General features: G+C 40.1%; 1 protein-coding gene across 7 annotated transcripts; it reads right to left on the bottom strand.

Moving 5' to 3' along the window:
• Positions 1–1,743: 1,743 nt before the first annotated feature.
• On the bottom strand, positions 1,744–11,990 carry LOC135097370 (arrestin domain-containing protein 17-like). Of its 7 annotated transcripts, none has more exons than XM_063999197.1 (9): positions 11,455–11,990; positions 10,232–10,433; positions 9,656–9,781; positions 8,793–9,004; positions 8,394–8,576; positions 7,801–7,983; positions 7,144–7,441; positions 6,793–6,959; positions 1,744–6,179 (listed from the first exon to the last, which is right to left on the bottom strand). In XM_063999197.1, exons 2-8 carry the CDS (start codon positions 10,344–10,346, stop codon positions 6,835–6,837), a joined length of 1,242 nt encoding a protein of 413 aa, XP_063855267.1. In that variant the 5' UTR covers positions 10,347–10,433; positions 11,455–11,990; the 3' UTR covers positions 1,744–6,179; positions 6,793–6,834. The 7 variants fall into 7 exon arrangements, with proteins under 7 accessions (XP_063855267.1, XP_063855266.1, XP_063855271.1 ...); XM_063999196.1 differs by having other exon boundaries at positions 11,573–11,989; XM_063999201.1 differs by lacking the exon at positions 11,455–11,990 and adding an exon at positions 11,121–11,143.
• Positions 11,991–12,297: the final 307 nt, after the last annotated feature.

The raw sequence follows: 12,297 nt of genomic DNA, 5'->3' as shown, positions 1-12,297 counted from the left end.
TAACGTCACTGAAGAAAACGCCCATGAGAATTCCAATTAGTAATAATTTATTTTCTGAGAGGGGCTCTGGCTACACAAAAAAATAGTATAACTAAATAAATAAATAAGTAAATAAATAAACAAAGATCCACTGAGCTGCCAGTTGTCTGATAAAAAGTACCCAAAAATTTGAAAAGGTGTATTAAAACCTCGCTCTTATATCAGTTCAAGGCAGAGGTAAGAGGAAATTATATAAAAACAGGCATGGCGTTTACGTAGAATTTGCTACTTTCAACAGGCTAGTGGAAATTGTTAGGTTTTATTGATTTGATTTTAATTATTCTAGTGATAGTTTGATAAGGCTTCAACACCATCACTGAGGAAAACACTCATAATTTTTTTTTTTTATCTTGGATAATGTCTTTCCTGGATTTTGCAAAGGGAGACAACAAAGATTTCTGCTTACCTCCAAAAATTTCAAATTTTGACCACCCACTCCCCCTCCCGTGGAACCTGCTGCCACATTATCAAGCAAACCTTTTTTCCCTTCCATTCATAACTTACAAGACATAATCACCCCTATGAGTTTCTGAATAAATGTTACAATTGAGAACCCACAGATCTGACGAACCTTATCGGGTAGAAAATTGCAGCACTTAATTCAGAAACTCTTAGGGGTGACTGTTCCCTGAGGATTGTAAGGGAAAAAATCTGGTAGCTTGGCTCAAAAATGAGAAGAAATGTGAATAGCAAAACCAGTGTGTAGCAGAGCGTAACTTGACTGGCAAACCTCCGGGCGAAGTAATGACTCGCCTTTGGTCTTTTCATTAACTGGCAGCGTCCCTACCTTGCAACCACGGTGACCTTCAGTATAAGGTTATCACAAGAAATACTGCTATTGGTTTATGGAGAAATAGACAAGCAAATATAGACATAAACGTTGAATGAGATGACATTTTACCTACCACATCGATCGGAACCCACACACGCTCTCTCTCTCTCTCTCTCTCTCTCTCTCTCTCTCTCTCTACGAAATTAAGCTTTATTAGCAGCAACGTCATTAATAAGTACGCATGTATTTTTTCTCCTACTCCTAAACCTGCCTTCCTCTCGTGCACGTCCCCGATCCACAGGCTCAAGGAGAACCAGTGGGCGGCGAGGCGTGGTCTTCCCCCGGGGGTGTATTGAAAGGATGGGCAACGCTATTTTCTTGTGCCTGTGATGACTTTTAGTACAGTTTTTACAGGGTTCATAGGCTAAATAAGGCAGTCCTGCTATACCTGCCTAAGCATCGGCTTCTACAACCACCACCACCACCATCACTACTACTACTACTACTACTATTGTTAATGCCAGTAACGTTATATTTTCTTCTTACTCTGTCCATTCAGAAAGCTCTTCGTTGTTGAATAAGATTAGATTAGTCATCTACCCCAATTCGTAACATTTTACATATGATCAAATCTGGATAATTTAACTGAAAACCTAGATTATAGATTTCAGATATATATATATATATATATATATATATATATATATATATATATATATATATATATATATATATATATATATATATATATATATATATATATATATATATATATATATATATATATATATATATATATATATATATATATATATATATATATATATATATATATATATATATATATATATATAACCCAGCACCAGTATGCAGTATGTATAAAAATAAATAAATAAAAGTTATATATTGCGGGTATAATAATAATGAGAAGATTATTAGTTTCAATATATAATCTTTACCCATTACATGAGTTCATAAAAGGCATGCCAAAAAATGTAACAAAATGTTTTTTTTTATATAGTATACTTAACTATAATGTAACAACAGCACTATTGTAAAAACATGATACAAGATTATTATTAGTAGTCAATCCAAGCACCACAAGAGTAATAGGTTAGTACATTGTTTGTTGCATGGCTTGTAGCTGCTACACTATTTAACTAAATAGATCAATTCAAGCACATTTTAATATTCTTCTATATAAAGCACAGCATTAGAAATTAAACCTTGCTGCAGTGAAACTTTGGAGAGAGAGAGAGAGAGAGAGAGAGAGAGAGAGAGAGAGAGAGAGAGAGAGAGAGAGAGAGAGAGAGAGAGAGAGAGAGAGTGTAAAAGAAAAGACTATATAGGAAAGAAAAAAGGAATGGAAGTAAAAAAAAAATGGATATGAAAGCAATAAAAAGAGAGAAGAGAGGAGGGAAAAGATATAAAGGAGAAAACAAAAGGAGACATCATATATTCTCATAAACTCTGTAGATCTAATTCAAAAGAACTCTTCTACATACACACACACACAATCACCAGTCCATTCAGCTAACCAACACTCCCCAGGGCCACACACAGTTGCCACCTTGCAAACACCTGTTGCCTTGGGATGTAGCCATGACAGAGAAGCCTTGCCTTGCTTCACCCAATGCTCCTTACCCTTGCATTCTTCACTCCTCTCACTCTCACATCTTCCTGTCTCTCATGTAGGTGAATCATGATTTACAAATGTTCCTTTTATGGTTTTTAAAGTACAAGTAGGTGATTTTGTCTTCTGTACTGTTTTACATATGCACAATTCATATTTATAAATAATAAGCTTAAAAAAATTACCAAAAATTACAAAATTCACATTTGATGTAAAATTTTCAAATCTAATTTACAAGTTTTCAAGATATAAATGATTTTCAAGGAATGTAACTCATTTACAAATCACAATTCACCTGTAATCAAGTAAAAATCAATTATGGCATTCCTACTAAAGCAACAACATGTACACATAGTGCATACACCACCCCTCACAAACACACACTCCTTCACTACTAATACACCAGTAATAACTAAGCACATTACACCAACCAATCCACTCCCACACTCTCCTTACAAATACTCAAAAGAGGACCCACACCACCACTGCCACCACCACCACTGCCACCACCACCACTACCACCACCACCATTACTCACTAGCACTACAGCACCTAAGCGCAAGGCAAAGCAAGGAACACACAATAACAAAGGCACCCAATTGCTGCACAGACCGAGCAGAGCCACCGCTAGCTAGCCTTGACTCACACGTCTTGGCTTTGTACTTAAAGAGGCAACGTGTAAGTCATAATGGCAGGATACATACTAGAGTACATAGTCATTGCTAAAATGCTATCTTAAAAATATCAATGACACTTTGCTGAGAATGCCTTGCCCGGAATGCTCTAGTTAGGTTAGGTGAAGTTAGGTTAGGTTACATGCCAGACAGGCGAAATTGCATTGTGACATGAGAACAGGGATATGTCAATGCACTGGAGATGACACTGTGATGCAAGAGGTGGTGTTAAATGGAGAGCTACTTGGTGTATTATGATATTAAACAGAAGACATAATTAAGTAACACAATCCAGGGAGGACTAGTCATTCCCACATTCTGGAGCATCATGGGAACACTGAAGATGACACTATGAAGCAAGAGGTGATGTTAAATGAAGGGCCACTTGATGGTATACATTATACCAGAGGACATAAACAGGTAACACATTCCAGTGAGAACCAGTCATTCCCATATTCAGGAACATCATCGACACACTGGAATGCTGATCTGAAGGCAATAAATCTTTAGTTAAGCAAGGCACTGATTGAGGACTGAAGAATGATACAATATATAAACTATAGCACCTTAAGCATCAGAATAAGTGATTGTCAGGATCCAAGGTAATGCTCTGTGTCTCTATTCCTCCAATCACTACACTTGTGGCTCTGTAGGAATATTGTATTAAGAAGAGCAGGGGAGGATAGCTATATAAGAAAATGCTGATGTTTGTACTGCAGTTTTGGGGATTTACGCACACGCACATACCTCAGCTTAAGAATATGGTTGTGTTAAAAAACAATGGTAAATTTGATATATTGCATATATCATAAGTCAAAAGAATGCACTACATATAAGATTCAGATAATACTTTCCTGCAATACCATTCATAATATTACAGAGGTGAGTAAATATGAACGAGTCATAATGAATGTCAGCACTTGAAAACTACCATATTTCAGAGCCTTCCAGATAAAGGATTCTCAGCCAGTATAGCAGTCTTACTGATTTGCATCAACTAGTGTGTTACAAAGTGTCTACTGTGTCATATAGAAAGCTGTACTCTGAAACACTTTTGTACCACATCTCCATTACTTTCAAAAGCCTCTAGCTGAAGAGACGTGGGTTTTAAGTGTTTTTACAGTTCTAGTGACAGATTAACAAGATTTCTACCCAGCTAATCATTTATGTGGCCTTGGAAAATAGTTGTGGTGAGAGAGAGCAGAGCATTTCAGAATACAGCCTCCACTAATGTGTTCTGTATGCTTAACTGTGGCCAGAAATAACGTCACAGACTTCATTGACTCCTTTCATGGAATACTACATGTAACCTTTCCCTTTTTCCATCAGTTCACCAAACCTATCAGCATCATATCAACTGTTTTGCCTCCCATGATGTAACTTTTAGCCAGTGCAGTGCATATGTACGTTAACGACACGAATCAACGACAATATCAACGCTATCAACATGAAGCAACACCATCAAAACAGTTGCTAATTGAGGATAGAATTACATGGGGTCCTCAAGGGAACCAACCTAAGTGAGCACCTACAGTATGTCACTCACCTATGCTAATGCTAATGCTATAGTACTGTAAAGTTATACTCTAGGCCATAAAAACATATCTACTCTAGCCCTGAAGATAAGAAAAATACATGGAAAAAATATATGCAGTAAATAGAATATAATAAACTCAAACAGTAACAAAAAGAATCAGTAAGGGTGAAAGTACACAGGGGGATGAGTATTATCAGCATTGTGACCAAACAGCAGAAGCTGAGGCCACTGTAAACTGAGGAGTCACGTCACTGTACACGTGGCATTCAACAAGAAAGCAGAAAATTAATAACACAAGAAATTAACAAAACTGATGTCAAAGGAAAGGATGGAGGTGAAAGAAAGAAAAAGAGAGAGAGATAGAGACTAGAATTTGTAGGAATAAACAAAAAACCGTTGCTATTCTTTGAAAATACTTAGAAAATATCAAACAAATTTCCAGAAGAATCTGAAAATGCAAAGCAAGAAATATTTTTGTTATTTTACATTTAGTTTTGAAAAATGCAGCATGGAAGGAAACACATCTAAATTGTCTCCACTATGCTGGGATTGGAACCCTGGACCTCTCAGTTGTGAATTGTCAGTTTTCTTTCACATTATCACTGGAAAAATGTATTTCTATAAGTTTACCCTACTACTGTCTTTTCTATTTCTCCTAGAACATCAAAAATGGTTGTTAGTATTAGAGTACATACAGTAAACATTAAACGTGTTCCTCAGGGATGCAATCTGGAGGAAACAAAAGAGTAAATTATTATGCCAAAATCCTTCAAAACACTACAGTAGGCAAAGTTTTGACGGAATGGTTACCTGAGCCTTGAGTGGATGGCATGTGTGACTGACACTCTTGTTCACCATCAGACTGGTCCGGAGAGAGAGAGAGAGAGAGAGAGAGAGAGAGAGAGAGAGAGAGAGAGAGAGAGAGAGAGAGAGAGAGAGAGAGAGAGAGAGAGAGAGAGAGAGAGAGAGAGAGAGAGAGAGAGAGAGAGAGAGAGAGAGAGAGAGAGAGAGACAGAGAGAGAGAGACAGAGAGAGATTCATTAACCTGTGCACTGTTTAAGATAAGACACAGTATCAGTACAAGACAGCATCATCACCATAGAGTCAAGTACACAAGATGAGGTGCCACAACAGCACACATCATACGGCACAAGCTGGAGGAGGAAAGAGAGAACACCAACACTTACAACAAGAAACTGCTGGAAGCCAAGTGAACCTTTTTTACCTTTCCTTTGAGACTGGCACCTCAATGAATCTTTATTTACCTATTTTTTTGAGGGACTGCATGTACTAGAGACATATTGCACACCTACATAAGACTTCCTGAACTCTTGAAATGCATGTCTGTGGTCGTAATGGAATATTTATCCACACAGCTGACTGGTGCCCTGAGACGAATCTTACGCTGCATAAAGTATTGGAGAATGTGAGGCTGAGGTAGTGCTGTCAGTGGTGGGGCCGGGCCATGCTGGAGCAGTCCAGGCTGGAACACCGAGACTCACATGACAGCAAGAAAGGCCAGTCCTGCAGGATTGCAAATTGAATAGCAACACAGAAATGACCGACTTCCACTAGGTCCTGGAGGCAAACTGACAAAATATCAACAATCAGAAATACTTGTTGGTCCTAGAGATAAATAAACTAACCATCAATAATCAGAAATACTTGTTATTCTCTTATTCTCACTAACACAGAAATGACACTGATTTTCAATAGGTTCTGGAGGCAAAATGACTAAATATTAGCAATCAGAAATAGTTGTTGGTCCTAGAGACAAATAAACTAAACATCAACAATCAGAAATACCTGTTTATTCTCATATCCTCACTGACACATAAATGACTCAATTATTACCAGTAGATCCTGGAGACAAACTGTCTAAAATATCAACAATCATAAATATTTGTTGTTTATCCTCATATGATCTTACTGACAAATCAAATACAGCATACAGAAATATGTACCATTTATTCTCACATAAGCCTATGCATTTACCAACATATCCGTCTATCTCTCTAGTATCAGTATACAAGCAGAAATATGTACTGTTTATTCTTAAGAGAACCTATGCATGTCAACATATCCATCCATCTTTCTAACATTTCCCAGTACATTCACCTGAGAGGCAGTGACATACCTCCACCATTTGGCAGCAGAGAGGGAGCATTACACTGCCCCTCTATGTTTGTGTCCTGTAGGTAAGGTAGCGAGGGGCAAACTCCCCAGTATCACTGTCCTCAGCGTCATCGTCCAGTCTGCCACCATTTGCAGTGCCGAACACACAGGAGGCATAGGAGGGTGGGGCTACAGGTGAGATACAGTGAGAAAGAGAGAGAAAGAAACATTAGCACAGCTGCAATGGAAGGTGACAAGAGGGGAGGCTTAAAAACACTTATCTTCCAATTTTGTCTGTTTCTTTTGACCATTCTTTTGGAACACTAAGAAATGGCATCACAACACCACACAAACAAAATACTGCAATACTTACGGACATCACGGAACTCTTCGGGCAGGAAGCTTTCAGTGTAGGGAGGTGGGTCACCACTGTATGGAGACGCAGTGAGTGAGGGAGCTGAGGGCAGGTGTGAGTGTGGGGGGACAACAGGGCTGTGTTGAGGGCTGTGGTTGGGGGTATGGTTGGTGGGGATTGTCATGGTGGTTCCACCAAACTCAGCAGCACTGGGCTGGATGAGGAAGGAGGAGTACGTGTTCTGTAGGGGCAAGGAGCCAAGGATCACGGGCACCTTGGCTTTCATTGTCCTGCAAGTCCCAAACTTTGCCAGCAGCTGTTTGGAGGTGAGAATATACGTCAGTTTGTTTATCCTACTGAAAGAAACACACATACACATACACACACACAAAAGGCAATTATAATGTATAGGATAACATTTACTATATATCTCTCTCTTGTCAGCATTCAGAAAAATTTTGTTCTCTCATACAACTCTTTTCAGAGGCCACAGAGATGATTAGCCAAGTTCTCAAGAATATTTCTCCTGTTAATAACATAGAAATCTTCTCAATCTATCACTAGAACCATAAACACACTCTTTAAAACCCATGCAGCTTCAACTACAGCCTTCTGAAAAGAATTATGGTGCAGCACAGAAGTATCTCAAAATACAACAATCTCTCCTTGACTTACCACAAAGATGTAATCAATGGTTATAATGTTGCAGTGCTTCAGGTGACTGGCAGGCACGGCAGGGATGGGCAGAGGCACAGAGGCCCACTCGTCCCTCCTACCGGGTCCCAGTAGAGGGTGGTACACTCTCTGCACTGTCCTCTCTGTCTGCTTCTGCTTTGACTTGGTGATATAAGTGATTACCTGCATGCCGGAGAAACAGCCTTTGGATTACGATTGGTGGGGGAGAGAAAGGGGAAAGATTGAAGAAAGAAAGTGAGGGGAGGGGAGGGAAAAAAGGGTGGAAGAGAGGGAGAAACTGGAGTTGGAATGGGGTTGGTGGGGAGGGAAAGACAATGATGGAAAAGAAAGGGAGGAGAGAGCAGGAGAGAGAAAAAAAGATGGAAGAAAAGGGAAACAAACATTATATTGGAGTTGGTGTGGAAAGGGAAAGACAAAGATGGAAGAGAGAAAGCAAGACATAATGACAACACAAAAAAAAAGTATATAAATAAATGCACAGTAACACATCATCCTTCATAACTATTACAACTATCATCACTGCTACTGTAACAACCATCCACCACCACCACCACCATCACCATTACCATTACCTGAATCAGCTTAATCTCAGTATATTCAACAGTAGAACTTGAATTGTTCACCACATCTCCATTCACCACGATGTTCTCTCCAGGCACATACCCCGAGCGCTGTGCCCGCATGTTCATCTCTATTGGGCCCTGAGCACAACAGCAGCAGCACAAGGTGTCTTCCTTCTGGATTACCATAGGGATCTGCAGAGTGATGGGATGTCTTGTATGGTTTGGTTGATGTTTTTATTGTATGTACTCTTCTCTCTGTGTCTATCTCCCTTTTTTTTTTCAATAGTAATTTGTTAAGTTTATTTGTTTTCCTTTAATATTTCTACTCTCTCTCTCTCTCTCTCTCTCTCTCTCTCAATAACGGCAATAACAATAACAACGAACACAAACACAACTACCATAACTCACCGTGGCCAGTGGATCCATATTGAGGTCATACATGAAATTGACAGAGAAGAACACCTTGTGGCTCTTGTCAAAGTTCCAGGGCAGGTCAGCCTCTGCCTTCACCTGGTACACCACCTTGCCAAAGTGTGACATGAAGGAGGACGGAATGTCTCGTGGGAGAATGAAGGAGAAGGGAAACTTGAAGCTGCCGGGACTCATGTTGTTACCTGAGGCTGGGAAGGAGAGTGAGGGAGAGTAAAAGAAGGACCAGGAAAAAAATATCCTTCAGTACTTTCCTCATAAACAAAAGATATTCTTCTCTTAATCTGCAGTTACCAGGACTCTTGCTGTTACCTGAAGCTAAGAGAGAGAGAGAGAGAGAGAGAGAGAGAGAGAGAGAGAGAGAGAGAGAGAGAGAGAGAGAGAGAGAGAGAGAGAGAGAGAGAGAGAGAGAGAGAGAGAGAGAGAGAGAGAGAGAGAGAGAGAGAGAGAGAGAGAGAGAGAGAGAGAGAGAGAGAGAGAGAGAGAGAGAGAGAGAGAGAGAGAGAGAGAGAGAGAGAGAGAGAGAGAGAGCACCAAGGAAAAAGATGTGTGTGTGTGTGTGTGTGTGTGTGTACTATCTATTTATACTTAACTTTTCTTCAATATTAAGTCAACCTCATTATGTCCCACTTGTATATATTCTTACCTAATAGTAATATTACAGAAGAGTCAAACTTGTATATCCGATCTTTTGAAGTTAACAAGTCAATATTTATCTTTAAAGCTATGAATACTCCTTGCACACATAACTTCATCAGTATGTGTGTGTGTGTGTGTGTGTGTGTGTGTGTGTGTGTGTGTGTGTGTGTGTGTGTGTGTGTGTGTGTGTGTGTGTGCTATACCTTCACCACTCCAGACAAGGACAGGGTGTCTGAAGTACAGCTCCTCAGCTCGGTAGTGCCGTCTGCTCTTGCCACTCTTCTCTGACCAGTGCACCTTGGACTGCCCCTTGATAGTGACTGTGATATCTGCCGCCAGCAAACACACACACACGTTAACACACTGCCAAGCTTACATCACCAAACACTTAGACTGCTATGATTCCTACTCAGAACTTGAAATAGTCAGGTGCAAGTTTGCAGCATAAAAGGTACCAATGACAGCCAAAGGAGTGATGGAGTAGCTCAAGGCTTTCAGTACCTGTGGTTTTATTCTTGGTTCAGTAAAATCATGTAGGGTTACTCAAATACTATGCCTCATTAACAATAAAAAGATAGGTAAAGTGAATAATGAGTTCAGAGTATATGCAACTATCTTAAATGGAACTCAAAGATAATATCTTTCTCTCTAATAACTAATCAACAGCAAAACCAAAGCTATGAACTACCTCCTGGAACTCAAAAATAATACTTTTCTCTCCAGGAATTGATAACTTTTTTTTCTAATAACTGTTCCATCAGAAAACCAAAACCACAAACTTCTGCAGGAGACTTCCTCATGACAGGACACCTTGAGGTAGCCATTGACAGCCTGCCCTGGGACATAGACAGGCAGCTCAGGGTCCAACACCACCAAGAATGTACTGAACCCCATTGCTGAAGATGGCAAGGGAAGGCCAGGCAAAGGGGAACTGGAATCTCTTAATCCTTCAGTCTACCCTTCAATGTTATGCTGATGTCCCTGGAAAGAAAAAGGATCAATGGTGAAATAGAAAACACAGAATAGGCAGAGAAGGGAAGTTGTAGTCTTAACACCACCATTTATCTGTTAAGTGTTTCATGAATGTCAAAATTTGGCATAATTTGGTTTCCCTATAAAATTTAGTGAAGCACCTCCTGTTAGGTTAGTATCCTTAAGGCAATTTTATCAGTTAGGATAGTGTTGGTGGACATGGGAGGGAGGTGAAAATTCCATTTGTTGACTATTTTTTAGAAATTTTCCCAAAAGCGGCGTTTTCTCCTTAGATTTTAGACCTTTCCAAATTTATTCTATTTTGGCCCCTCCCACCCTAAAACTCCGCTTTTCCACCAGGTTCCCTAGCTTGCTTATCCTGGAGAGGAGCGGGAATAGATTACATCAAGTACAGCTATTGACGAGATTTACCCTCAACACACATGAAGGCAAGCGTGTGTGTTCTTGGGTGGAGCGAGCGAGTGGGGAGGAGGGGTAACGTACCACACCCTAACATTCGGTGAAAGGCTGAATAATTTGATCTTCCAGCCTCCGTTACTGTCACTGCCACACCTCGCTACATACTGCACCGAATGACTCTGAACTCACAAGGCACATGTAAAGCTTCCATATTACTATCAGGGTGTAATCAGATAAAAAGCGCACGCAATACTACCCCAGATACGCCCTACTTACCAGTACCATTAAATCCTTGCAACATACGTATTATAGCTACAATACCACACAATGCCAGCCACTACCACCCCTCATCACCACTTTCATATATCATACATATCCTCTCTGACATATAAACACTTAATAATACACCAGAAAGTCATCCCAGTTGCTTTGAAATAAGTATTTACCACTGTTCACTGAAACTCATAATCAAAATACCTGTTAACATTGATTATTCATGTTGTTTAATGTTTCCTAGCAGTCTCCGTATTTTCCTTAACACCTATACAAGCAAGGGATACTTAAAAAAGTCTAATGAGGGCATGGAACATAATAAACCCAGTCACAGTACCTGGCAACACTCCCACGTTTTCCTACAACCCATGCTCTTCCTCTTCTTGTGACCTGTTTTAGTTTTGTATTGCTTCTTTGGTCGTCTACCTTCCTCAGAGACCAAAGTGGCAACTTACACCGCGCTTAGGGGACTAAGGCCTGTTTCTAGCCATTTCACTACTGGGCGGAGGTCTGGGTCCTTCTTCTGCGCCTCCTGCAGGAGTCTGTCTCCGTCAATCTCTGCAGCACTCACTCGTGTCAGCTTACAAACTTCTGCTACGCTACAGTGACAAAAGGCTCACATAGGCACTTCCTGAGGTTGCCAGCATCATTGTGAACACGCCGAAGACGGTACTCGATGCGGTCTAGTCGTACATCTCCAGAGTTCTTTGGAGAGCTCCCGAAATGCTATAAGAAAGAGCGAAGTCGGTTGGGGCGTCTTTGCCCTATTCTCATCTGACACAAATGGATTAGAAGAGAGCGAAGACGCCTCAACCAGCTTTGGGCCGTTTTAGAGCAAAAAGGCACTTGCCACTTCTTTCGGGAGCGGCAAATCTCTATGAATAAATAAATGAATGAATGATGAAGAAGCCTGCTGTGCGCCGTCTTTTGACACCTGTTGGGGTAACCTAGGAGACAAATCACACACACACACCAAAATGTCTAATTCTATTTTTTTTTTTTTTTCTTTCAGCTGACACACACAAACATTCATTTGATCTTCGGGGATTTTTGTCGTCAGTTTATTACCTAAGATACCTCTCGGTCTTTTCAGTATCTAAAAGCATCCTTGCCTGGGGAAAGACTTGGGTATATCACTCAACAAAATCCTTTATAGTGAGTGAATCACTGTAGACATTCC

The sequence above is a fragment of the Scylla paramamosain genome, unplaced genomic scaffold, assembly GCF_035594125.1.
Source record: "Scylla paramamosain isolate STU-SP2022 unplaced genomic scaffold, ASM3559412v1 Contig18, whole genome shotgun sequence".
NCBI lineage: Eukaryota > Metazoa > Arthropoda > Malacostraca > Decapoda > Portunidae > Scylla > Scylla paramamosain.
Note: the sequence above shows the minus strand (reverse complement) of the source record. Positions and strands in the feature narration are given on the sequence as shown.

Excerpts from the sequence above, each read along its gene's own strand:
- LOC135097370 (XM_063999197.1), bottom strand. The coding sequence starts at position 10,346 with ATGGGGTTCAGTACATTCTTGGTGGTGTTGGACCCTGAGCTGCCTGTC. Across the intron at positions 9,782-10,231 it reads TGAGGAAGTCTCCTGCAGAA|ATATCACAGTCACTATCAAG; the intron begins GTTTGTGGTTTT and ends TGCTGGCGGCAG. Across the intron at positions 9,005-9,655 it reads CCTTGTCTGGAGTGGTGAAG|CCTCAGGTAACAACATGAGT; the intron begins GTATAGCACACA and ends TCTCCTTCCCAG.